General features: G+C 52.2%; 1 protein-coding gene across 4 annotated transcripts; it reads right to left on the bottom strand.

The window, feature by feature from the left end:
* On the bottom strand, nucleotides 1-27,930 carry DFFB (DNA fragmentation factor subunit beta). Of its 4 annotated transcripts, none has more exons than XM_009217068.3 (7): nucleotides 27,481-27,930; nucleotides 26,325-26,473; nucleotides 17,959-18,147; nucleotides 15,766-15,845; nucleotides 14,157-14,327; nucleotides 11,427-11,527; nucleotides 1-425 (listed from the first exon to the last, which is right to left on the bottom strand). In XM_009217068.3, the coding sequence occupies exons 2-7, from the start codon at nucleotides 26,434-26,436 to the stop codon at nucleotides 194-196; spliced, it is 885 nt and encodes a 294-aa protein (XP_009215332.1). In that variant the 5' UTR covers nucleotides 26,437-26,473; nucleotides 27,481-27,930; the 3' UTR covers nucleotides 1-193. The 4 variants fall into 4 exon arrangements, with proteins under 4 accessions (XP_009215332.1, XP_003891064.2, XP_009215423.2 ...); XM_003891015.4 differs by having other exon boundaries at nucleotides 26,347-26,473; XM_009217159.3 differs by lacking the exon at nucleotides 17,959-18,147 and having other exon boundaries at nucleotides 26,347-26,473.
* Nucleotides 27,931-27,973: the final 43 nt, after the last annotated feature.

Genomic DNA, 27,973 nt, shown 5'->3' with positions numbered 1-27,973 from the left:
TGAAACTCTGTCTACAAAACAAAACAAAACAAAAACAACAATTCAGAAATGTACTGAAATCAGATTTGCAGGAAACATGTTTTTAGGTTTTTTCCAGGACTACTGGAGTGACCAAAAAAAAAAAAAGGCACCTGTTAAAATGACGCCCACATCAGGCCTGGAACCAAGACCAGAACATGGTGTGTACGTGTCACTAGCGTTTCCGCACAGGCCGCTTCCGCTTCAACCTTGGCTGGGGTTTGTAGATTCTGTTCGGGTCACAGTTGAGCTTGTGGATGGTTTTCTTATGGCAGACAATGTGCACTAGTTTTAGGTTCTCTGAGGTAAACAGCAGGCCATAAAAATACTCCCAGTCCACTTCTCTTCCATCTTGTTCCTTAATTGCTTCCACCAGTGTAGGAATGATGGTGCGTTTCTTTTCTATTCTGCAAAGTAAGGTTAGAAACATCATTTTCTGTGGTCACGGTGCCACAGGCAACAGGTCACAGCAGCGCACTGCAGTCACAACTCTTCCCAAATTCCCCTAAGTGCCGTCACAGACACGTGGCTGAGCCAGCTGGCCAGGTCTGTCAAGCAGAGCCTGATGCAAGCAGCCTTGCTCATGTTACTTTTTAAAACTTGACTTGTGGCCGGGCACGGTGGCTCACGCCTGTAATCCCAACACTTTGGGAGGCCAAGGCGGGCAGATCACTTGAGGTCAGGAGTTCGAGACCAGCTTAGCCAATATAGTGAAACTCTGTCTCTACTAAAAATGCACAAAATTGGCTGGGCATGGTGGTGGGCACCTGTAATCCCAGCTACTTGGGAGGCTGAGGCAGGAGAATCACTTGAACCCTGGCAGTGGAGGTTGCAGTGAGCCAAGATCACGCCACTGCACTCCAGCGTGGGCAACAAAAGCAAAACATCATCTCAAAAAAAAAAAAGACTTGTGTCACTGTTCAGAATACTGAAAAGTATGTGGAAAATAAAGGGGGTCAACCACCTTCCCATCACTTACAGTCACCCACCATCAACAACTGGCTTAACTGACTCCATGTTTCATCCACATATAGATTTACCCCCCAAAAACATTACATGATAGGACATGAAAATTTTACAAACAGAGCCTTACAAAGGAAGCTGAAGTCACTTTTGATCCCACTTGTAATCTCATGTCCCTCCTTCCCCTCACAGGTAATCACTATTAAGGGTTTGCTAATGATCTTTCCAATCCTAATCTTATACCGTTATACACATATATGTGTGTTTAAAAAACTACATGAGGCCAGGCACAGTGGCTCACACCTGTAATCCCAGCACTTTGGGAGGCTGAGGCAGGTGGATCACCTGAGGTCAGGAGTTCAAGACCAGCCTGGCCAAGATGGCAAAACGTCATCTCTACTAAAAATACAAAAATTAGCTGGGCATGCTAATGTGTGCCTGTAATCCCAGCTGCCCAGGAGGCTGAAGCAGGAGAACTGCTTGAACCCTGGAGGCAGACGTTGCAGAGAGCAGTGATTGTGCCACTGCACTCCAGCCTGGGCAACAGAGTGAGACTCTGTCTGAAAAAAAGAAAACAAAAAACTACATGAGGCTAGGCGCAGTGGCTCACGTTCATAATTCTAACACTTTGAGAGGCTGAGGTGGGCGATCGCTTGAGGCCAGAAGTTTGAGACCTGCCTAGCCAACATAGTGAAACCTCGCTTCTACAAAAAATACAAAAAAATTAGCCAGGCATAGTACTGCACGCCTGTAATCCCAGCTACTACTCAGGAGGCTGAGGCATGAAAATCGCTTGAACCTGGGAGGCGGAGGTTGCAGTGAGCCAAGATCATGCCACTGCATTCTAGCCCAATTAGAGCGAGACTGTCCCAAGCACATACACACACCATGATACTGCTGTTTCACTTATAAACCATTTGGAAGACTGTGCAGTAACAAGCATAGGAACTTGCAAACTGACGAGGTGGGATTAGAGACCGCATAGCCAGGAGGGTTTATGGTGGGTGGTGAGCTAAACTGGTGCAGACCCCTCTCCCTGCAACCCACAGAAATGCTGAGCTGCAGTTGCCTTTTTTTTTTTGAAACAGAGTCTTACTCTGTCACCCAGGCTGGAGTACAGTGGCACGATCTCGGCTCACTGCAATGTCCGCCTCCTGGGTTCAAGACATTCTCCTGTCTCAACCTCCTGAGTAGCTAGGATTATAGGCATGCACCACCACACCCAGCTAATTTTTGTATTTGTATTTTGTATTTTTAGTACAGACAGGGTTTCACCATGTTGGCCAGGCTGGCCTTGAACTCCTGACCTAGACCTCCCACAGTGCTGAGATTACAGGCATGAGCCACCACACCCGGCCAAAAGTCACCTTGTTAAAATACTTAGTTGAGATCAAAAGAAAGGGGCTCCCCAGCTGCCAGAAACCAAAGAGAAATTAGTGCACACAGGCAAGATATGGTTCAGGGGCTCACCAGGGTTCCAGTCCCTGATACAGGCCCAGGGGACCCTAGAAAGACAGGGAGGTGGGACCAAGACCCCTGCCATAGCCATTAAGGGGGATAGAAAAGCTTGAGCAGAGCCCGGTGCTTGGGTAAGAGGAAGGGAAACCCACTGAACCCATTCTCTAATGCGGTAGAAGCAGCCACCACAAAATGCAGTGGCTTCCGGGGGTTGGCCTGGGAGATCTTCTGCTGGTGTTGCCTGGTACACTCGGGGGCTGTGTCTGATGGAGGGTGGCCTACAGCTGGGCCCTTCTCCCCTGTCCTCTTCCATCCCGAAGGGGTCAGGACAGGCTCCCTCACGTGGTGACGGCAGTGTTCAGAGGGGACAAGTCACCCAGGCAAGCAGGCCTCTGTTAGCTCCGTATTGCCTTCGCTGGTGTCACGTGGACAAGCCCGAATTCAGCGTGGGGAGAGAAGGCAGGGGAGCACACAGGGTGTGGACACCGGGAGTGCGTTCCTGTCCTCGCCTTCAAGGTCATCTGCAGAACGCAGGGTGTACGGCCCAAAGTACACGACCAACAAGGCAGGGAACCACAAGCAAGAAATGGCAGGAAGTTGCTTCCAAGCCACGGGGAAACCCTGGGCATCTGCAGAAATCAAATCCGAACCCACGAACAGCCACACTGAAGAGGCGCCGTGACACCCCGGAGCACAGAGGAGGCCTATGGGATACACTTCCCACCGAAGCCAGCTCCAGGCCCAAGCACACAGCAGCAGAAGCTCCACCAGAGCCACGCTGAAGGCGCCGTGACACACTGGAGCACCGCGCAGGCCTACAGGATACACTTCCCACCGAAGCCAGCTCCAGGCCCAAGCACACAGCAGCAGAAGCTCCACCAGAGCCACGCTGAAGGCGCCGTGACACACTGGAGCACCACACAGGCCTACGGGATACACTTCCCACTGAAGCGAGCTCCGGGCCCAAACACACAGCAGCAGAAGGCTCCACCGGCAGGAGAGGCCGACCCAGCAGTGGCACAGGGCTGCCCACACGACAGGCCCTTTAGGAGCCCAGCACAGTCCATAAGGACCCTCACTCCTGACACCAACTACAGCGGGGAGGTGTCCCTGAGACCACCTCAGACTCCATAACTCCCTGAAAGGACTCACAGATCCCCCAGGGAGCCGGTGGACTCAAGGTTATCGTTCCTTATAGCTGCAGATGAAAATCAGCCAAGGTTATGGGGCACAGAGGGCGCGGTCCAGGAAGGTTCCCATCCCAGAGCTTCCAGCTGTCCCCTCCCTGTGGGCTCATGGCCAGCCCTCACTTCCCCAAGCACTAACTTCCACAGCCCTCTGTGACAACACTGCCAACCGGGAAGCGCACCGGGCCTGGACAACAGCCTTCACCGGGGCTCACACAGACATGGCTGATGGCCCACGGGGCCAACCTCCGCCTCAAACCCTCTAGAGGTCAAGCTGCCCCAAAGCCCCCACCCTAAATCACCCCATTAAACTATCCAGTGACCCAAGGTCCCCAGGTGAACAGAGACACTCCTACCAGGCAGGACACTGCAAGGCATTGGAGTTTACCTCCCAGGGCTCGAGAACAAATGCCAGACCTCCCTGTGCGCAAGGCTGAATGCTTTAGTGTGTGACCATAAAACACATATGCTTAAAATGGATGATTACTGAGTAAAGTGATTAAAAAGAAATGGAAATAATGAAAACAGACTGGCATAAAAAAGGCTTGTTTTATAAAGAACCCAAAAGCACTTCTTTTGGACTCTTTAGGAGCCCAGCAAAGGAAGTATGTCCTCAGCGGACAGAATGGACACATGACAGCTGAAGAGAGAATTCCTGAACAATACAGGAGTGTCTTAGTGCGCTCCAGCTGCCAGAGGAAAATACCACAGACGGAGTATTTACTCTCTCACAGTCCTGGAGGCTGGAAGAGCAGGTGCCCGCAGGCCGGGTGCTGGTGAGGGCTCTCCTCCTGACTGGTAGATGGCCGCCTCCTCACTGTGTCCTTACACGGTAGGGAGAGAGGGAGAGTGAGCTCCCTTCCCATTTTATAAGGACACCACTCCTACTGGATTAGGGCCCCACCCTCAGGACCATCATTATCTCCCAAAGACCTTACACCTGATGCAGTCACATTGGGGATTAGGGTTTCAACATACGAATTTTGGGGGACACGATGGAGTCCACAGCAGAAAGTCCCAGTGAGACAGCAGCCCAGACGCAGGCACAGCATGAGGAGAGCAGAATGAGGAGGTCCAACACACAGCTGACGGGCACTCCCGGAAAACTAACTGCACAGGCAGAATCAAAGAGAAGCCACACCTCATCAACGTGGAAGCATTTTCCAAAACCAAAGACAAGCGTGTCCTCAGCACAAGGAATCCAAGTCCCAGGCAGAATTCAAAGGAAAGAGCTCTACCTACTTATCATTTTCCAAGAGGAAGAGAAAAATCTAAAACTACCATTAAAAAGGCAGAAAATTAGGCTGCCAACAGGCTTCTCACAAACAGATTCCAGAAGACAATGGAGTTGTTCTTCAAAGTACTGAAGGCAGGTATCTGTCATCCTAGAATTCACTACTAACGAAATAATTACTCAAGAGTGGAAGCTGAACAGACATTTTCGAACGCTGAGTAGAGTTTACCCCTCACAGCCACTCATAGAAGAAACACTAAGGGCTACACATCAGCAATCAGAAAATGAACCCAGAGGTGAGATGCAAGAGGCACTGGCAAATGCAGACGCGGGTGAATCTGCTGATAAATGGAAGTGTTGACCATAAAACCACACCAGCATTTTGTGCAGGATTAAAATAAGGTGAGACAAGAACGCTGAAGAATACTGCAGAGGGTCACTACCAGGCCGGCCCGGGAGAGGGGACAGCAGCAGTGCCCTCTTCCAGTATCACTAACATTAGGGACACCAGGAACGTCAAACCACGCAAGGGTAGGGTGATGGGCAAGGGAAAGAAGGAAACTCAAGTCAGTCAAGAGAAGGCACAGAAGAGACCAGAAGAAACCAGAAGAAAGTGAAGATGGCGGCATAGTGGATAAAAACCCAGAGTAAAGCAGCTAAAATCCAATCTATGTATTCACCCAACAAAACGGTCAACAGAGATTCACTGAGTGGGCTCAGCGTGGTGGCTCATGCCTGTAATCCCAGCACTTTAGGAGGCTGAGGTGGGCAGATCACTTGAGGTCAGGAGCTCGAGACCAGCCTGGCCAACATAGTGAAACCCTGTGTCTACTAAAAATACAAAAATTAGCTAGGCGTGGTGGCGGGCACCTATAGTCCTAGCTACTCGGGAGGTTGAGGCACAAGAATTGCTTGAACCTAGGAGGCAGAGGTTGCAGTGAGCCAAGATTGTGCCACTGCACTCCAGCCTGGTGACAGAGACTCCACCTCAAAAAAAAAAAAAAAAAAAAGCTATTCACTGAGTGGCCACCATGGCCAAACTCTATCCCACGTCCCACACACTGGGGACGCAGCTGAGAGCAAGGGACCCCACAGAGTCATGTTCTAGGAGACAGTAGCTGTCACCACACCTGCAGCAAGTTCCCACTGTGGCTGAATGACAGAATCTCAGGTTAGATGAAGACAAAAAGGCCGTTACCCTTGGCTAACAAGGGATAAGCCCAAACCTAATGGCACACAAAGGCCAGAGGAAAGGGGTGGAAACGCCACAGGACCGAGAGAGAGCGGGCACAGAATAGAAACCCGGCACACCGGAACTGAGGTGCTGACTGTTATGAACACCCACAAACGCTGACCAGTGACAAGGAAACAGACCACAACGAACGGCAGACAGGAACACAAGGCACCGCACACAAACACGAAAACATGTTCGAAACTAAAAGGACTTCTGAACAACCCATGGAGCGAAAACAAAATCATAACGTAAATCATGCAGTCTCAAAGCAACTCCAGCCGGGCGCGGTGGCTCACACCTGTGATCCCAGCACTTTGGGAGGCTGAGGCGGGTGGGTCACTTGAGGTCAGGAGTTCGAGACCAGCTCGGCCAACATGGTGAAACCCCGTCTCTACCAAAAATACAAAAATTAGCCAGGCGGGGTAGCGCATGCCTATAATCCCAGCTACTTGGAAGGCTGAGGCATGAAAATTTGCTTGAACCTGGGAGGCAGAGGTTGCAGTGAGCCAAGCTCATGCCACTGCACTCCAGAGCCTGGGTGACACCGTAAGACTCTGCCTCAGAAAAAAAAACAAAACTGAACTCCCAAGACACAGCTCATGCAACCTAGGACAAACTGCGTTAAGCATAGGTTAGATACAAAAGAGACACAAACTAATGAAGCAGCAAGAAGAAACCCACAAAGGTAGAAGGTAGGAATAAAAAAAAGCAAAGGTCAATAAAGTGAAGTAAAGGGCCGAAGACAGCTGTGAAGAGACAAAAAGGAAAGTTCTCCAGAGGCAGGGCTCACACAGGCCATGAGGACCCTGCTATGGTGCTACAGACACGTCCCTAGGACTTCAGGAAAGGGGAGCTTTCCAGGCCCCACTCACCACAGCCCTCCCACCACAGGCAGGATTCTTCTGGGCTGAGAAGTCAGGCCCACCCAGAGCCCACATGGACACTCCGCGTGCCGCCTTCTGCCCAGGGGCCCCTGAACCGCACGGGCTCTGGGCCAGGCCATCCTCCTCGGACAGGCTGAGCCCCACAGCCCGCGCCCTTCAGCCCAAGAGGGAAGGTGTTCCAAGCCTGGACGCTCTCTGTGCAGGCCCCTGGTGTGAGGTGGCACTAAGGGTGGGAAGAGAAGGGGCAAGCAGCAGGTGGCAGGCTGTGTTTGGGCTCCACTACCGTGCACATCCTGGAACTGGGAGAGGCCTGCAAATTCTTCGCGAACCTTCCCAGCCATGATGCTACATAAGTCCAGGAAGGGGGACAGCACGCATTTTATTGCATCGTTAGCTTTTTTTGTTTGTTTTTTTTTTTGAGACGGAGTCTCGCTCTGTCGCCCAGGCTGGAGTGCAGTGGCCGGATCTCAGCTCACTGCAAACTCCGCCTCCCGGGTTTACGCCATTCTCCTGCCTCAGCCTCCCGAGTAGCTGGGACTACAGGCGCCCGCCACCTCGCCCGGCTAGTTTTTTGTATTTTTTAGTAGAGACGGGGTTTCACCATGTTAGCCAGGATGGTCTCGATCTCCTGACCTTGTGATCCGCCCGTCTCGGCCTCCCAAAGTGCTGGGATTACAGACTTGAGCCACCGCGCCCGGCCTCCATCGTTAGCTTTTATTCTTAAATAGTTAAATATGTGGCACGTGGTGTCAACCCCCACAAACGTCAGGGCAGGCCTGTGGCAAACAGACCAGTGTCTCTGCAACCTTCTGAAGACCGGTGCTAAAAACGACATTTTTAATTAAAACCCAACGCACTTATCTGTGTGTGAGTATACATATTTAGGAAGCGTGAGAGAAAATATAACTGCAGCAAACACTTGGTGAAACATTCCTCTGACTCACGCTGTCCCGTCTGCTATTTTCATCTGTACTCTGTTCTAGGATGGCCTATTTCACTCTGTAAATGCTGGTTGTGTCCCCTAGGTTGACGTCCCCACCCACCATGATCTTGAAAGGGACAAGAGCATTTGGACGGCCGGGAGAAAACATTTTTGGGTACTTGGTGCACGTGGCAAGGGGCCCAACAAACCAACAAAGAGTAGGAGAATCTCTTTCGGATAGACAGGGTAGGACAGGATTTCTTAACACACAAAAGGAACATCTGAGCACATTAACATTTAAAACCTGGGCCAGGCGCAGTGGCTCATGCCATAATCCCAGCACTTTGGGAGACTGTGGCAGGCGGTTCACAAGGTCAGGAGATCGAGACCATCCTGGCTGACACGGTGAAACCCTGTCTCTACTAAAAACTTCAAAAAAAATTAGCCGGGTATGGTGGCGGGCGCCTGTAGTCCCAGCTACTCGGGAGGCTGAGGCAGGAGAATGGCGTGAACCCGAGAGGCGGAGCTTGCAGTGAGCCAAGATCGCGCCACTGCACTCCAGCCTGGGTGACAGAGCGAGACTCCGTCTCAAAAAAATAAAATAAAATAAATTAAACTTGTTGTGGGCCAGGCACAGTGGTTCATGCCTATAATTCCAACGCTTTGGGAAGCCAAGGTGGGCGGATCACTTGAGGTCAGGAGTTTGAGACCAGCCTGGCCAACATGGCAAAACCCCATCTCTACTTAACAAAATACAAAAATTAGCCAGGTGTGGTGGTGTGCGCCTATAGTCCCAGCTACTCGGGAGGCTGAGGCAGGAGAATCGCTTGAATCTAGGAGGTGGAGGTGGCAGTGAGCCAAGATCACACCACTGCACGCCAGCCTGGGCGACAGAGTGAGACTCCATCTCAAAAAATAAATAAATAGGGCCAGGCGCGGTGGCTCAAGCCTGTAATCCCAGCACTTTGGGAGGCCGAGACGGGCGGATCACGAGGTCAGGAGATCAAGACCATCCTGGCTAACACGGTGAAACCCCGTCTCTACTAAAAAAATACAAAAAACTAGCTGGGCGAGGTGGCGGGCGCCTGTAGTCCCAGCTACTCGGGAGGCTGAGGCAGGAGAATGGCGTAAACCCGGGAGGCGGAGTTTGTAGTGAGCTGAGATCCGGCCACTGCACTCCAGCCTGGGCGACAGAGTAAGACTCCGTCTCAATAAATAAATAAATAAATAAATAAATAAATAAATAAAACTTATGAAAAAAGATATCATAGGATTAATGTATCCAGAATGTGTAAAGCATGCCCAAGACAGAACGAGCAAAGGAAAGCAACACAGAAGACACAAGCGGCCACAGACTTGGAAAGAGAAGCTCAACCTTCCCAGTCATTGGGAAAATGAAAATTAGAGCAAGAGAATCTGTGTCTCACCTGTCAGGTTGGGAAAATGCAGAACACTGACACCAAGTGTCAGCAAGAACCCGGGAAAACATGAACTCACACGGATGGTGAGCATGTAGGCTAGGACACTCGAGAGCAGCCTGGCCAGGCTCAGAGAGGGGACAGCAGTGTCATTAGGACCCAGAACACTCCCTAGAGTGACTCAAGCTCAGACACTGGGGGCACCTTACCCATGCTTGGATGCACACCCCAATCCCTGGGCACCTGGGTTATGTGTGGATGGGGCCTGAGAATCTGAATTCCCACCCAGCTCCCAGATGTTGCTAATTCTTGAAAGTGACCACACTTTAAATAGCACGGAACCAGACCATATGGGTTCATTCCATAGAGGGTTCATCCCAGGGATTTTTATAATGATGAGAAATTAGAAATAACCTAAATGCCTACCAGCATGGAAAGATGTTAAAATTAGAGCCTATTCAAAAAGTGAAGTGTTTTGCACCTGCTAAAATGAATGTGCCAAATCTAAGCATAATGTGCAATGAAAAGGTATACTGCAGATGACAGCGTGGGCCATGGCGTAGGTGCATGTCAAACGCACACGCATGTGGTAAAGGTGCAGCGACAGGGATCTGACGGGCACACACACCTTTCACAAGAGCGTGTTCCTCGGGGTAAGGTGTAGGGGCTGAGTACGGACAGGGTAAAAGCTCAACTATGACCATAGTGTTTTACATACTTTAAAAATACCTCACTCCGAAAGCAATACAGGTTGAGTGTCCCCACCTGAAATGCTGAGGACCAGAAGTGTTTTTGATTTGGGATTTTTTTAGGATTTTGGAATATTTACATTACACTGACTAGCTGAGTATACTTAAAAAAATCCCAAATCTGGCTGGATGCAGTGGCTCATGCCTGGAACCCCAGCACTTTGGGAGGCCAAGGAGGGCAGATCACCTGAGATTGGGAGTTCAAGACCAGCCTGACCAACATGGAGAAACCCCTTCTGTACTAAAAATACAAAATTAGCTGGGCATGGTGCCACGTGCCTGTAATCCCAGCTACTGGGGAAGCTAAGGCAGGAGAATCGCTTGAACCCGGGAGGCGGAGGTTGTAGTGAGCCGAGATTGCGCCATTGCACTCCAGCCTGGGCGACAAGAGCAAAACTCCATCTCGGGAAGGAAAAAAAAAAAAAAAAAAAAAAAAATACGAAATCCTAAATGCCCAGATGAGCATTTCCTTTGAGTGTCATGTTGGTACGCAAAAAGTTTTGAATTTTGGAGCACTTCAGATTTCAGATTTTCCGATTAGGGATGCTCATCCTGTACAGCCGTTTTAAGGGCATTTGAAGGCTTTTGTCTTCAAAAAGCAAGGGCAAGGCTACAATTATATTCAAGGAATGCATCTCAGTTTAAAAGAATGAAGTTTTCCAACCTGCCCATTTGTAAGAGCCACACAGCTCGTACAGCTACGAAACACTCCTGCCAGCTGAGACTTCTGCGCAGGCTGGTTCCACAAAACAAGCCAGCCAGGCATGGTGGCGAGCACCTGTAGTCCCAGCGACTCAGGAGGCTGAGGCAGGAGGATCGCTTGAGGCTAGCAGTTCAGGGCTTCAGTGAGCCATGATCCTGCCACTGCACTTAGCCGGGGCCACAGAGCAAGACTCTGTCTCTAAAAGAAAAAGAAAAAGGGGAAAACACCCTTACCTACCGTGACACCAGGAGCTCCCGCTTTCTAAGCTCGCCCTGGTTCGAACTCACAGAGGCTCAGAACCTCTGACGGCCGAGGGCTGGGACCTGTGTTCTGGGGAAGGATGCTGCCCACCAGCTCCATCCTCAGGGAGCACTGGCAGAGACAGGAGGGATGGCTCCAGGTCCAGCACGTGTACTGACAGTGGAGGGAATAGTGTGTGCCCACTCAGGAGCCTCCCATGCTGCCACCAGGCACCACTTCCCTAGACTATAACACGGGCACAGCCCTTGAAACCCAAGGAGGCAACACCGTGGCAGGGACAGAGCTGTGGTAGGGACAGGGCCGTGGCAGGGATGGGGCCGCGGCAGGGACGGGGCCGCAGCAGGGACAGGGACCCGCAGGCACTCTCAGGTCTGAACCTTGCTCTGTGAGCTTACATGTGATCCAGGTTCCAGGTGCTGAAGAGGATCCTGCTCTCCCTGTTACTGTAGGGGTTGATGGAGTGTCTTGATAAGCAGCTGTCCATGTCAAAGGGACCCTGGGGGCCAAAAGAGAACGAGGGAAGGCCAGAAAGTGAGTCTCTCTTTTTTTAGACGGCATCTCACTCTGTCACCAGGCTGGAGTGCAGCATCACGATCTCGGCTCACTACAACCTCTGTCACCCAGTTTCAAATGAGTCTCCTGTCTCAGCCTCCCAAGCAGCTGGGACTACAGGCGTGTGCCACCATGTCCGACTAATTTTTGTATTTTTAGTAGAGGCGGGGCTTCACCATGTTGGCCAGGATGGTCTGGATCTCTTGACCTCGTGATCTGCCCGCCTCAGCCTCCCAAAGTGCTGGGATTCCAGGCGTGAGCCACCGCGCCCGGCCGGAAGTGGGTCTCTTATACCATCTCCGTCACCAAGCAACATGTCTGGATGTACAGCCCCACCCAGAGTTCGTGTTGGAATGTCAGTCCCAGTGTGGGAGGTGGGGCCTGGTGGGAGGTGATGGATCCTGGGGGTGGATTTCTCATGAAGGGTTTAGCACCATCCCCTGGGTGCTGCCCACGCTGGAGTGAGTCCTCCTAGGATCTGGCTTAAAAGTAGCACCCACCCCTCACTCTTCTTCTTGCTCCTGCTTCCCCCACGTGAGACGTGCCTGCTCCTGCCTCCCCTGCCACCACAAGTGTGAGTTTCCTGAGGCCTCGCAGGCAGCTGAGCAGATGCCAGCACTGTGCTTCCTGTACAGCCTGCTGAACCGTAAGCCAATTACACCACTTCTCTTTATAAATTACCCACTCTCTATTTCTTTATAGTAAGGAGAGAATGGCCTAATACACCAAGGCAGGTGATCTTACTGAGAGGCACGCCCCTTGGGGGTTGGTCCCTGATCCAGGGTGTGCTGCTTTAGGGAGATTCAGAGTTCTGCCTTGGCCGGGCGCAGTGGCTCACGCCTGGAATCCCAGCACCATGGGAGGCCGATGTGGGTGGATCACCTGGGGTCAGGAGTTTGAGACCAGCCTGGCCAACATGGTGAAACCCCATCTCTACTAAAAATACTAAAATTATCCGGGCATGGTGGCGGGCACCTGTCATCCCAGCTACTCGGGAGGCTGAGGCAGGAGAATCACTTGAACCTGGGAGGCAGAGACAGACTCATCTCAAAGAAAAAAAAAAAAAGAGTTCTGCCTTTGGAATCAGATCCTTCTTTTTCCCTCATTAACCCTAACAATATGTTCTGAGTTCCTAAAGAGGATAAGGTAGTTATTGTCACTGTTACCCCTGGGGTCACACACCAGCACCCCACCTCATGGGAAGTGAGGCCAGGAAGGTACTGACTTGGCAGGGCAGGGCCAGCGTATGAGAAGCAAGGACCCAGGCCCTAGAAGCTCCCTTTCCAGCCATTCCCCACAGCTTCCTGATGTTTCCCTGTGATCCCAATGCAGAGGCAGGGCTGCCTCACTGAAGGTGCCGTGGCCACGGCTTCCATCTTCCCTGTAGCCCACAGCCCAGCACTCGGCACACTCATTTGTGCACAGACATCTGCAGAGCCTGTGCCTGGAGCCCCAGTGCCCACCTGCACTCTGTGCTCCCATAACCCTGGAGACTCGCAGCCTCCCCAGCAGAGCCCACTGCTTCCCACTGCCATGCCCGGGGCACCTGGTCCCTCCCAGCCCACTCTTGTGCCCCCACCTATCAGTCAACCCGCTTTAAAGCCTCATCGCCTCCCTGGGGCCGCTCCCGACTAGCCCTCACACCCAGGACGCTGGCCGCGGCTCCTGCGGCCCCACGGCCTCCTCTGCCTCGCTCTTTTATGTGTCTTTCACCTTCCACTGTGCGGGACTCACCCTGCTGTCAGGGATGAAGGATTTTTCATCTTTGCGTCCCAACCCCTCCCACAGTGCCAGGCACAACGTAAGTACTCAGTGAGTGGTGAGCAAGCGCACTGCAAAGTCTAAATGTTAAGCTAACTTGGAAGAAGTGTTTTTGTGGTCAGAGCCCACCACCCCAGAAGGATCTGCCTGGCAGGAGCAGCAAGGAGCCTTGTCCCATGGAAAGAAGCCACTGGAGGCCGCGCCCACCACCCGGCCCCTGCCGCTGGACCCACTGAGCGGCACCCGGAAGATCACAGGCATCAGTGGACCTTACCGGGAATGCAACTGCAGTGTGCAAACACCAAGAGGCGCCTCAAGTTGCTCCCCACCCCATGGGAGGGAGAGGGGTGTGCCCAGGACTCACCAGAGACACAGATGCATCGCCACTAAAGGCGACGCCTAGCATGGTGCAAAAGGGGCACCTGGGAAGGCAGTGGGGGAGCGTGGGCCTGATCTCGGCTTCCAGCTTCCAGAACTGTGAGCAGTAACTAGCTGCCATTCCAGCCTCCCCGGCCAGGGTCATCTGTTATGGCAGCCGGGGCTGACTGAGACACCGCCCAGCCCTACCGAGACAAGCCCTGGGGCGGGGCCCTGCAGCCTTCTGCAAGCTCCCCAGGGACTCCTGTGTGCACTGCAACTTCAGAGGCACTGGCTGAGACACTGCTACCCTCCCTGGGAACGTGAGGGCTGCACCTCTTCACAAGGCTTCGCCCAGGCAGGCCAAGGGCTGAAGGTCCCCACCCGCCTTGCCCCGGTGGGCTGCGCTCCACAGGCCAGCCGGGTGGCCCCAGGATAAAGGGCACACAGCTCACCTGGCAGGAGAACCAGCCTTCCGGTGTGCAGAGACGGCCGCCGCCCTTGGCTCCTCTGTCGAAGTAGCTGCCATTGTACTGCACGGACCGGAGCTTCTGGCACATGGAGCCGAGGACCCGCAGGAATTCCTCCTGAGCCTCCGCACCCACCAAGGAGGGGTAGGAGCTCACCTGGGGGAACCAAGCAACATCGCTGCGCCTGGTGCACAGTGCCCCAAAACCCGCACTGCGTCTCGATCCATCCCACTCCACGGCCCTCTGAGACCCTGCCCAAGCCCAGTCCTGTGGTCAGAGGGTCTGAGTTCACATGGCCTTTCGGCCACTGCTGGGCTGTCTCACCCTGGGAGACTCTGACCTGTGAAACGGAGGGAACCACGCCAGCCCCCAGGCTGGGTGAGACTTAGACGAGATAACGGGCTGGGTGTGGTGGCTCACATTTGTAATCCCCACACTCTGGGAGGCGGATCACTTGAGGTCAGGAGTTTGAGACCAGCCTGACCAACATGGTGAAACCCCATTTCTACTAGAAATACAAAATGTTAGCGGGGCATATTAATGCCAGCTACTTGGGAGGCTGAGGCAGGAGGATCGCTTGAACCTGGAAGGCAGAGGTTGCAGTGAGCTGAGATTGCATCACTGTACTCCAGCCTGAGCAACAGAGTGAGACTCCGTCTCAAAAAAGAAGATGAGCTAACAAAGTCAGGCAGGCACGGCCGTCCCACCCTGGTCAGGCGGGGTGAAGAGTATCAGGATCAGTTAGCTCCGCTACAGGGAGCAGGCTGGGAAATGCACAGGAACATGGCCAGTCGCCAGGACCTCGAGGAGATGCAGAAAAACATAGGGAGTGCAGAGCAGCGTTAGCAACTGTGCCACAGAAAGGGGTGGACTGAGGGCACAGGGGCCGACCACGCAGGGCAGCACTGGGACAGGACGCCCATTACAGGGGCCTCCACAGCACCCTCCTCGTGCTAATGATGCAGTGTGGCATGGTGTGGCGTGGCATGGTGTGACATGACGGGGTGTGGCATGATGGGGTGTGACCTGGTGTGGTGTGGTATGGGGTAGTGTGACATGTCATGCTATGTGATGAGGAAATCCACATTCAGATGGGGTAGATGGAAATGAGGGCAGAGCTGACTCCACCTTTGGGAGGGAGGAGGGAGAGGCGGAGAGGTTTGCAGACCAAGGATGGGCTCATGAGAAGGGCCTCAGCTCCCTGCTAGCGCCTGCTGACCTTGGTCACAGTTGGGCAAATGACAGCTCAGGCTCTGGGCATCCTCTCCCCTGTCTGCCCTGACGCTTGCCACTGCTGCCCAGGAAGAAGCCTCGTGGGGAGAAGAGGGGAGGCAGGCAGGAGCCACCACTGCCCCGCTCCCCAACCTCAGTGACCTCAAACACAGCTAAAAAGGCCCAGTGGGTGCTCACCCCCATGAAGGGGGAGGCACAGCGTCCATGCACTAGCTTCCCTCACCAGAGCAGCCCCACCAGATCCATGCAAGCACAGAGTGTGGTCCTACCAACTGCCCATTGTGAGGACCACAAGCTTCCAGAGCCCACAGAGCTTGGCTTCAAAAACCCTCGAGCATACCCGGCCTTCACACAGGCTCACCTCTCTCAGGTAACTCCGAATCCGGCTCTCACAGCTGTATCTCAGATAGCCAGACTTATTCTGAAATCGGGACTCCAAGCCTGCAAGGAAAATGAGAAGACCCCCAAGTCCACAGGGCAGGCCAAGGGCCTCTAGGTCTGTGTTCCACCCAGCTCAGGTGCCAAGCAGGGCAGAATATGAGGGTCATACTGCCTCAGCTTTTTGACAGGGTCTCGCTCTGTCCTCCAGGCTGGAGTACAGTGGCATGAACACAGCTTACTACAGCCTTGACCTCCTGGGCTCGGGGAATCCTCCTGCCTCAGACTCCCAAGTAGCTAGGACTACAGGCACGCACCACCACAGCTAGCTAACTTTTTACATCTTTCTAGAGATGAGGTCTCACTTTGTTACCTAGGGTGATCTTGAACTCCAGGGCTCAAGCTGTCTTCCAGTCTCAGCCTCCCAAAGTGCTAGGATTATAGGCGTAAGCAACCCCACCCAGCCAGACTGCATCATCTTGAGAAGTATTCTGATGGTGACACAGACAGCGTCCCTGTTTGGTTTTTGTTTTTAGAAGCATCTCAAATATCACCAAGGAGCTTCTGCCTGGCCCTCAAGCCCTCCTTTCCCAAAAAGGCTACAGTCTCTCAGCATTGCCTCTGATGGGCTTACAACGCCAGGCCAAAAGCTGGAAGCAACCCAAGTGTCAGGGAATAGAGAGAGTGGTATGTACACGCAGTGGACTGAATGGACAGAGCGGGGTATGTACATGCAGTGGAGTGAATAGACAGAATGGAGCATGTACACACAGTGGAGTGAATAGAGAGGAAGCATGCATGGAGGAATAGGACAGATGGGTATGTGCATGTAGTGGAGTGAAGGACGGAAGGGAAGGAAGGGAAGGGTGGCAGTGGAGTGGCATGGTGGAGTGGAAGTGAATAGACAGAGCCGGGTAAAGCATGCAGTGGAGTGAATAGACAGAGCCGGGTGGCTGCACGCAGCAGTGGAGTGAATAGACAGACGCGGTATGTAATGCGGCAGCGGAGTGAATAGATCGAGCGCGGTATGTAATTAACGAGTGGAGTGAATAGACGGAGCGTGGTATGTACATGCAGTGGAGTGAATAGACAGAGTGTGGTATGTACATGCAGTGGAGTGAATAGACAGAGTGTAGTATGTACACACAGTGGAGTGTCATTTGGCCTTAAAAAGAAGGAAATTTTGATATATTCTATGACATGGAGGAACCTTGAGGACACTGTGCTGAGTGCAATAAGTCAGTTACAAAAGGACAAATACTATGTGATTCCATTCATATGAGGTCCCTAGAGTCATCAAATCAGAGAGACAGAAACCAGAACGGTGGCTGCCAGGGGCTGGAGGAGGGGGAATGGAGAGTGACTGTAACGGGGACACGGGTTCAGCTTTGCAAGGTGGAAGGAGTTGTGGAGATGACGGTGGGGATGGCCGCACATGTGACTGTCCCTAATGCCAATGACCTGTGCACTAAAAAATGGTTGAGATGGTAAATTTTATGTCATATGTACTTTATCACAATTTTTAAAATAATTATAATAGGCCAGGCATAGTAGCTCACACCTGTAATCCTAGCACTTTGGGAGGCTGAGGTCAGAAGTTCAAGACCAGCCTGGCCAACATGGTGAAACCTCATCTGTACTAAAAATAAGCCAGGCGTGGTGGCACGTGCCTTAATCCCAGCTACTCCGGAGGCTGAGGCAGGAGAACCGCTTGAACCTGGGAGGCAGAAGTTGCAGTGAGCCAAGATCGCACCACTGCACTCCAGTCTGGGTGACAGAGCGAGACTCCATCTCAAAAAATAAAATAAAAAGAATAAAAAGTCCCATCTGAGGGCTGCCCTGGACTCTGGCCCCACGTGAGTCCTTGCTGGGTGCCTTTCCCACGAGGCTGGAAAATGAGCACATTTTCTTCAGAGTCCCCCACCTCAACCCACAAGGGTACAGGCCAGCCCTTCGTTGGGGGCTTTTTGGAACCCAACTTCTCCTGGCACCTTAGGCTCTGAAAAAGGCTTTCCTCTGCCAGCTGCAGCCTCCACGCACCTTCAAACCACGCAGGTCCTCCGCCCAGGTGCAGCCCCCATGCACCTTCAAACCACGCAAGTCCACCGCCCAGGTGCAGCCCCCACGCACCTTCAAACCACTGCGGGTCCTCAGCCCGGGTGCAGCCCCCACGCACCTTCAAACCACGGCGGGTCCTCAGCCCGGGTCTCGGCTGCAATGTTCTGGCTGACATTGTGCAGGAGGTCGGCCAGCAGCCTCTGCCTCTGCGGGGCCTGCTCATCACACAGCAGCTGCTGGGCGGCCTGGACGAGCCCCGCGTGCGGCTCGTGAAATGCACTGAGGAAGCGCCCGATGTCACTTACATCTGCCACCAACGGGACAAACAAAAAGGTGCCAGTCCAGCAGAAGACACATCCTGCCCCGGTCACAAGAGCCTCCGACCGCATCTCCCCCCATTCCCCAGGGCCTGGCAATCACCAGGACTCAGACTCCCGGGTCTTTGTCCTTGCCCTGACACCAGCAGCTGGGGACCACACACCAGGGCGGCATGAGGACAGAGGAGGGGCGGGGTGTGCTTTAGAAGACAGACGAAAGCGACAGACGAAGTGAGAGAGAGACGGCTGCTTTCCCATTTGGCCTCCTCCCTCCAGACCACGCCGCCCCTCCTTTGGCCCTTCCCGGAGACCTTGCTTTCGGACCCTTCCAATCACTTTTCCTGCTCTCTCCTGGAGCCTTTTCACAACTCCCTGAAGCAGCGAGCTCTCCGGGCAGGCTCTTAATAGGGAGTCAGAGCAAATTCTACCCAGGACCTTAACAAAATGTTAGCAAAGAGAATTCAGTAACATGCAAAAAGAAGTATCACCACGGCCAAGCGGGAATGCAAGGCTGGTTCACACCTGAAAATCGATCAGTGCGATCCACCATGTGAGAAAAGTCTCATGATGACATCAGCAGATCAGAAGAAGACAGGAGGACACGCTGCAGAGTGAGGACTTGGGGGAAGCCCTTAGACCTAACATCAAAAGCACTGCATAAAAGAGAAAGTCCACACACTGAGCTTCCTCAAAACTAAAAATTCTTACTCTGCAAAAAAATGTTCTTAAGAGAATGAAAAGACAAGCCACAGGGTAAATATTTGCAAACCACATGTCCGACAAAGCACTCCTGTCCAGGTATTTTGGTGGCGGGGGAGGGTGACTTTCAAAACTCAACAGTAAATAAATAAATAAATAAATAATCCAATTAGAAAATGGACAAGAGACATGAAACACTTCACCAAGGAGAATCTACAGATGGCAAATAAGCACATAAAAAGATACTTAGGACTGGGCACAGTGGCTCACGCCTATAATCCCGGCATTTTCAGAGACCAAGGTGGAAGAATCACTTAAGGGCAGGAGTTTGAGACCAACCTGGCAACCAACACTTCATCTCTAAAAAAAAAAAAAACGCAAGACCCCATCTCTAAAAAAAAAAATAATTAGTTGCGCATGGTGGTGCACACCTGTAGTCCCAGTTACTTGGGAGGCTGAGGTAGAAGGATTGCTTGAGCCCAGGAGTTTAGGGTTACAGTGAGCCATAATTGCCAGTGCACTCCAACCTGGGCAACAGAGCGAGACCCTGTCTCTATTTTTACAAAAGATATTCAGATAGTCAGCATTGTTAGCCATTAGGGAAATGCATATTAAGGGCGCAATGAGACATCACCACACCGCAATCGGAATGGCTAAAATTAAAAGTAGCGACAGCACCAAAAGCTGACGAGGCTGCATAGAAACGGCACAGTGGAAAGGTAAGATGGCCACTCTAGCATACAACTTGGCAGTTTCTTTTCTTTATTTTAAATAACTTTATTGAAAAATCATCCACACTCCTTACAATTCACCCATTTAAAGTGTACAATTAAGAGGCCGGGCGCCATGGCTCATGCCTGTAATCCTAGCACTTTCGGAGGCCGAAGCGGGCAGATCACAAGGTCAGAAGATCGCGACCATCCTGGCCAACATGGTGAAACCCTGTCTCTACTAAAAATACAAAAATTAGCCAGGTGTGGTGGTGCATGCCTGTAATCCCAGCTACTCGGGAGGCTGAGACAACAGAATCGCTTGAACCCGGGAGGTGGAGGTTGCGGTGAGCCGAGATCACTCCACTGTACTCCAGTCTGGCAACAGGGCAAGACTCTGTCTCAAAAAAATAAAGTGTACAATTCAATGGGTTTTATTATATTCCCAGAGTTGTGCAGCCACATCCATAGTCAATTTCAGAACATTTTCACCACCTCAAAAAGAAACCTCATACTCTTTAGCTGCCAACCTCCCTCCCCTCCACCCTACCTCCAACCCTAAACAACCACTAATCTATTTTCAATCTCTCTAACATCCCCGTTCTGGAGGTTTCCTGTGAATGGAACCCTACTGCATGTGCGGGCTTCTTGACTCGGCATGGTTTCAAGGCTCGGCCACGCTGTGTTTCATTCCTCTTCATGGTGAGTAATTCCGTCGTAGGGAGGTGCCACCCTTTGTTTATCCATGTGTTTATCCTTGGAGACTTGGGTGGTTTCTGCCTTTTGGCTGTTATGAATAAAGCCACTGTAAATGCTCACGGACGAGTTTTGGTGTGGGCGTGTTTTCATTTCTCTTGGGTACATACCTAGGGGTGGGGTTGCTGGGTCATATGGCAATTCTGTGTAATTGTTTGAGACACTATTTTCCACAGCAGCCGCACCGTTTTCCCTTCCCACCGGCGGCTTCGAGGGTTCCAGCGCTGCTCACAGATCCTCACCCACGCTTACAGCTATCCAAGGGTGTGAAGTAGCATCCCACGGTGGTTTTGATGTGCAGTTCCCTGATGACTGATGACCTCAAGCATCTTTCCACGTGCTTTCTATCAATTCACTTGAATATTCTCCCTTTGCAGACATTGCTTTCTATTCAGAACTTCCGTCCATGTTTAACTGGGTTATCTTTTCACTATTAAGCTTGGCAAGGATTCTTTATATATTCTTTTTTTTTTTTTTTTTTTTGAGACGGAGTCTCGCCTGTCATTTCAGGCTGGAGTGGCCGGATCTCTGCCTACAGCAAGCCTGCCTCCGGGTTTAGGCCATTCTCCTGCCTCAGCCTCCCGAGTAGCTGGGACTACAGGGCGCCTGCCACCTCAGCCTGCTAGTTTTTGTATTTTTTAGTAGACGTGGGTTTCACTGTGTTAGCTAGGATGAGTCTTCATCTCCTGACCTCGGATCTCGGCCTGCCTTGGCCTCCCAAAGTGCTGGCTGGGATTATAGGTTTGAGCCACTGCTACCAGCCGAGCTTCTCCTATGTTCTTGATGCAAGTCCCTTTACATGATACATGACTGGCAACTATTTTCTCCTATTCTGTGGGCTGTCTTTTTTTTTTTTGAGACAGAGTCTTGCTTTGTCGCCCAGGCAGGCTGGAGTGCAGTGTCTTGATCTTGGCTCACTGCAAGCTCCACTTCCCGGGTTTACGCCATTCTCCTGCCTCAGCTCCTCCTCCCAGTAGCTGGGACTACAGCTCCACCACCACTCGCCAATGCTCGTACTTTTGGTGAGATGGGGTTTCACTGTATTAGCCAGGATGGTCTCGATCTCCTGGCCTCGTGATCCGCCCACCTCAGCCTCCCAGGGTGCTGGGATTACTGGCGCGAGCCACCGCACCCAGCCTGTGGGCTTTTAGCCTCCTTCATGGTGTCCTTTGAAGCAACAGAGTTCTTAATTTTTCTTTTCTTTTTTTTTTTTTTTTGAGTCTCACTCTGTCACCCAGGCTGGAGTGCAGTGGTGTGATCTTGGCTCACTGCAGCCTCCGCCTACTGGGTTTAAGCAATTCTCCTGCCTTAGCCTCCTGAGTAGCTGGAATTATAGGCACCGGCCACCACGCCCGGCTAATTTTTGTATTTTCAGTAGAGACGGGGTTTCACCATGTTGGCCAGGATGGTCTCAACTCCTGATCTCAAGTGATCTGCCCGTCTCGGCCTCCCAAAGTGCTGGGATTACAGGCGTAAGGGACTGTGCCTGTCCCGAAGTTCTTAATGTTGATGAAGCCCAATTTATCTGTTCTTTCTTCTGCTGCTCATGTTTTTGGTGTCAAATCTAAGAATCCTTTGCCAAATCCAAGGTGATGAGGACTTATCCCTATGTTTTCTTCTAAGGGCTTTATATTTTTAAATTTTACATTTAGGTCTTTCATTTATTTTACTTTTTGTATAAGGTACCAGCTAAGGGTCCAACTTCATTCTTTTGTATGTAAATATGCAGTTGTCCCAGCACCATCTGTTGAAGATACTACTCTTCCCCCTCCATTGAATGGTCCTGGCATCCTGACCATAGATACACAGATTTCTGAGTGCTCTATTCTATTCCATTGATCTATGTATCTGTCCTTGTACCAGTGCCAGTCTTGATTACTGCGGCTTTGTACTAAGTTTTGAAATCAAGATATGTGGGTCCTTCTACTATGTTATTTTTCACGGTTGTTTTGGCTATTCTGGGTCTCTTGCAATTCCATATGAACTATGGATTAGAATCAGCATGTCAGTTTCTACAATGAAACCAGGTGGAATTTTCATAGGGATTGTGTTGAATTTGTAGGTCAATTTGGGGAGTCCCCCCATCTTGACAATGTTAAGTTTTCCGATCCATGAACATGGGATGTTAATCCATTTATTCAAAATTTTAATTTCTTTCAACAACGTTTTGCAGTTTTCAGAATATAAGTATTACAATTTTTTGTTACACTTATCCTATTTTATTCTTTTTTTTTTTTTTTTGAGACGGAGTCTCGCTCTGTCGCCCAGGCTGGAGTGCTGTGGCCGGATCTCAGCTCACTGCAAGCTCCGCCTCCCGGGTTCACGCCATTCTCCTGCCTCAGCCTCCCGAGTAGCTGGGACTACAGGCGCCCGCCACCTCGCCCGGCTAGTTTTTTGTATTTTTTTAGTAGAGACGGGGTTTCACCGTGTTAGCCAGGATGGTCTCAATCTCCTGACCTCGTGATCCGCCCGTCTTGGCCTCCCAAAGTGCTGGGATTACAGGCTTGAGCCACCGCGCCCGGCCCCTATTTTATTCTTTTTGATGCCAATATAAATGGGATTATTTTCTGCTTCATTTTCAGATTGCTCATTGTAAGCGTATTTCTATATTTGCGTATTGATCTTGTATCCTTCAACCTTGCTAAACTTGATGATTAGTTCTAATAGTTTTTTAGTGGATTCCTTAGGGTTTTCTACGTACAAGTTCATATGATCTGCAAATAGAGATAGCTTCACTTCTTCCTTTCCAATCTAGATGCCTTTTATTTTTCTTGCCTAAATGTCCTGGCCAGACCCTGCAGTACCATGTTAAACAGAAGCAGCAGGAGTGGACATCCTTGTCTTCAGAAACTAAACACACACGACACAATGCAGCACTGCACGCTTGGGCATTCTCCCCAGGGGAATGAAAACCCACATCCCGCAAAAACCTGTCAAGAGGGCCAGATGTGGTGACTCACGTCCGTAATCCCAACACTTTGGGAGGCCAAGGCAGGTCGATCGCTTGAGCCTAGGAGTTCAAGGCCACCCTGGGCAACATGACGAAGCCCTGTTTCTACAGAAAATACAAAAACTAGCGGGGCATGGTGGTGCACCCCTGTAGTCCCAGCTACTCAGGGGCAGAGGTGGGAGGATCGCTTGAGCCTAGGAAGTGAAAGCTTCAGTGAGCTATGATTGCACCACTGCACTACAGCCTGGGCGACATGGTGAGAACCTGTCTCAAAAGAAAACAAGAAAGGAAAAAGAAAAATCTGCACATAATTAGCCAGAGCAGCTTTATTTGTAATAGTCAAAAACTGGAAACAAACAAAATATCCTTCCATAGGCGAATGGCTGAACAAACTGTGGTAAAACCAAACCATGGAATACTATTCAGCAATGAAAAGGAACAGACTATGGATACACACAACTTAGATGCATCTCAGGAGCCGTATGTGGAGTAAAAAAGGCTTATCTCAAAAGGTCACATACTTTATGATTCCACTTACCTGATATTCTTTTTTTTTTTTTTTGAGACGGAGCCTCGCCCTGTCACCCATGCTGAACTGCAATGGGGCACTCTCAGCTCACTGCAACCTCCACCTCCTGGGCTCAAGCGATTCTCCTGCCTCAGCCTCCCAAGTAGCTGGGATTACAAATGCCTGCCACCACGCCCAGCTATTTTTGTATTTTTAGTAGAGACGGGGTTTCACCATGTTGCCCAGGCTGGTCTTGAACTCCTGATCTCAGGTGATCCACCCGCCTCAGCCTCCCAAAGTGCTGGGATTACAGGTGTGAGCCACCGTGCCCAGTCCCTAATATTCTTTAAATGGCATAATTATAGACATGGAGAACATATCAGCAGTTGCTACGGGCTAGGGATTGGTGGTGGGCAGAGGTAGGCAGGATTATAAAGGGGAGAACCTTGAGTGATGGATGGGAGAGGTCTGTACCTTGACCCTGACACTGGTCACAGGAATCTGCATGGGGAGAAATGACAGAACAACATGCACATTGCACTAGTGTCGGTGTTCCTGTTTTGATATTGTACCACGGCTGTATCTGATGTCCCCTTTGAGGGAAAGGGTAGAGGTACATGGGACCTTCCTATCTGTGCAACTTCCTGGGAATCTATCATTATTTCTAAATAAACAGTTTAGGCCAGGCACGGTGGCTCACACCTGTAATCCCAGCACTTTAGGAGGCCAAGGCAGGAGGACAGCTTGAGCCCAGGAGTGTGAGACTATCCTGGGCAACATGGCGAAACCCCATCTCTACAAAAAATACAAAACAATTAGCGAGGCATGGTAGCGCATGCCTGTGGTCCCAGCTACTTGGGAGGCTAAGGCAGGAGAGGATTGCTTGAAACATGGAGACCTGACACATAACAGTGAGTCCTGACACTGAGACTGAGATTGAAGAGGAAGACCCCATTTCAATGTTTTAATAAAAGAAAATTTAAAAAAATTTTTTTAATTCTAACGAGGAGGAGGACTAGTGGTCTCAGGGAAGAGAGGGGGATAAAGCACCAGAGAAAGGAGGGACAGAGAGACAGAGAGAGGCAGAGAGAGCCAGAGACCGACAAAGACAGAGACAGACAGAGGAGAGAGCCAGAGACTGAGAGATGCGGGGAGGGACAGAAAGAGCAATGTGCTCTGCTCTCTTTCAACTATGCCCTGAAACAGGAAAGAAAGATAACATCCGGCCGGGCGCCGTGTGGCTCGCCTGCAATCCCAAAGACCTTTGGGAGGCCGCATCGGGCGGGATCACGGCGGGGTCAGGAGATCGAGACCATCCTGGCTAACAGGGTGAAACCTGGGCTCTACTAAGAAAATACAAAAAACTAGCCGGCAAGGTGGCGTATGCCTGTAGTCCCAGCACTTGGGAAGCTGAGGCAGGAGAATGGCGGGAACCCGGGAGGTACGGAGCTTCTGCAGGAGCTGAGACCCGCCACAGCACTCCAGCCTGGGCGGCGTGAGCCAGACTCTGTCTCCAAAAAAAAAAAAAAAAAAAAAAAAAAAAAAGAAAGAAAGATAACATCCAGCAGTGAGGCATACCTGCCAATACACCCCTGCCCAGCCCCCACCTCCCGCAGGGGCCACCCAGGGGACATCACAGGGATACATTTTCTGGCTGCGTCCTCTAAAAGCACAAGGCCCAGTGGAAAAGGGGGCTTGCAACCTTGGAGCACGCTCCAGAGGCGTCACCCCTTAATGCTGACAGCGGAGCCCCCGACACTGCAGCCAGGGAGGTGGCCACATGGACGTTACTCCTCAACTTCTCTCTTTCTGCTCCTTAGGCCAAGGAGCCAGAGTTCCATCCTCAGAGCGGCCATGTCCTTCCTGGGGTACCAGAAGCATCTCCTGGAGCCTAACCTCCTTTGTACAACACTGGCCGACTCTCCCAGGTAAAGGCACATGATGGCGTCTCCAGCCCCAGTGGCCAAAAGCTCTCTTTTACGGGAGTCAAACAAGCGCAGACCTTGGCATTCAGCTGGTTCTGAAAGGCAGGACTTTGTGTCCTGAGGCTTCAATACAGATACCCATAAAGAACCACCTCTCAAAGCAACTGCCCCCCAACATGAGCCCTGAGGACAGCATCTCAGCAAACACCAACCGAGAACAATGTGAGGGCATCCCACGAACCACCACCCCGGCCTTCCAGAAGGGTGCTCAGCCCAGCAGAAAAGAAGGGTATCTATTCCTGGCCCCACCTTCCCCACCAAACTGTGCAGGCCCCAACCCCAAAGCCCTCCCTCTACTCTTGGGAATTGCTAGGACACTTCAAATGAATGTAAATGAAATTACAAGATTTTTTGAAGAAAAAGACAACCAACCGAACAGCTGAGTTCATGAACCAGAGGACTGAGGACTCTGCCACCTAAGCAATGCTGACCGGTTCTGACTCCAGAGGGCTTCCTCCTTGAGACCGGAGAGTTCACAGTAAGGGGGACCCTTCCCCACCTTGATGGGCACCCGGAGCTAAGCCCCCAGGACCTCCGAGAGTGCCAGCTTCCCGCCCACCTCCAAGGTCCTTGCCACTCACAGCCCTGCCAGGCCTGCCCCGAGGTGAGCAGCACCAGCTCGGCGTTGTCGGGAACGCTGGGGAAGTAGTCTTCGGTGAGCTCCGTGCCATCCTCGTACAGGCACAGCCGGGAGCCACGCTCAGGGAGCTGCAGGGGCGGGAGAGGGGACAGGAGGAGGAAGGGTCTCAAGACGAGGGCTTTTCATCTGCAGGCCTCACAAACGACCAGAATGAGTTGTGTTTAAAGAAGCAGGCTCAGGCTGCTGCCTGTATACCACAGCCACGCCAACGCCCAGGCAAGGACAAGGGAGCGGAGCAATGGCGCCTGACTGCGGGCCGTTCTAAAATTCGAAGAGTCAGGAAAAACATACAATGGGTGGCGACTGCTGGCTCTGCAGGACTCACCCTTTCAAAATGAGCTCCTGAGGGTACTTCAAATAGAGCCTGTCTTTGACAGCGCGGCCTCCCTGCTACCAGGAGCTGAACACCACCACCCCCAGCACACAGCTGCCAGGGCGGTGCCGGCACACGAAGGAAAACGGTTGGATGCCTCTGTGCACAAGTGTGGCCGCATGTGGCACTGTTAATTTGCTGGAGTCTGGTTCCCTGTTACTCTGCACTGGTCAGTTTTAGGCATTTTATGGCAACTCCCACCCAACCCGTACCGACCCCGGCAAAGCACACCTGGTAACCCTAGTACTGGTCCAAAAAAGAAAACCACCCTAGAATAAGGTGACGATTGCAATCCCCAGCTGCGAGGGCTGCGAGGGCTGCAAGGGCCTGCAGAGCCCACCCAGTCAAGGCTTTCATTTTACGCCAGGGGAAGCTGAGGCCGGACAGGCAGAGCAGCCGTGACCCCGCGTGCCAGCACCTGGCACTCAACCCGGGTTTCCTAGCTCTGATGCAGGGCTGTCCTGCCCGAGCGGTGGGAAGAGGGAAGAGGTGATCCAGGTCGCCCCCCAAGCTCCCTGCGCTCTGAAGCCAGGCTCAGGAACCCCAGGCTGCGGGGGCCCGGGGGCCTAGCGGCTGAGGCGAACGAAAACTACCCGCCCCGGGCGCCGCCCGCACCCTCCGTTTTGGAAGAGGAAAAGCAGCACCTCCTATTCTCCCCACACACCTCCCCGGCCGGCAATCCCCGCCCAGCCCGGCGGGCACCTGGAAGCGGAGACAGCCCTTGTGCAGCACCTCCTGGCAGCTCCGGCCAGCCACGCCGAACTTCCTCGGGCTGCGCAGGGCCCGCAGCTTCACGCTCTTGGGCTTCTGGAGCATTGCAGATGTGCTCAAGGCCTCTGGGTCCCGCGGGTGGCGGCACCAGCTGGCTGGCTGCTCAGATCCGTCCTCGCCCTGACCGCAGGGGTCTGCGCCTGGTGAGCTCTGCAAGCTGGCACAGGCCAGGCGCGGGTCCCGGAAACTACATTACCCAGAAGGCCTGGGAAAAGTGAGGCCCGACGTGGTCTTGTGCGCAGGCGTCGCCCCACGGATACTACATTACCTTACCCAGAAGGCTCGGGAAGGCAAAGGCGCGACACCACCTGGTATGCCCCAGGTGCCGTGGCCCCGGAAACTACACGACCCCGAGGGCCAGCGAAGCGTGGGGGGCCTCCCCTTGTGCGCCGGCGCGGCCGGGGACGGGGCGGGGTCGCGCATG

The sequence above is a fragment of the Papio anubis genome, chromosome 1 (assembly GCF_008728515.1).
Source record: "Papio anubis isolate 15944 chromosome 1, Panubis1.0, whole genome shotgun sequence".
Classification (NCBI taxonomy): Eukaryota; Metazoa; Chordata; class Mammalia; order Primates; family Cercopithecidae; genus Papio; species Papio anubis.
This window is presented reverse-complemented; position numbering and strand designations above follow the sequence as displayed.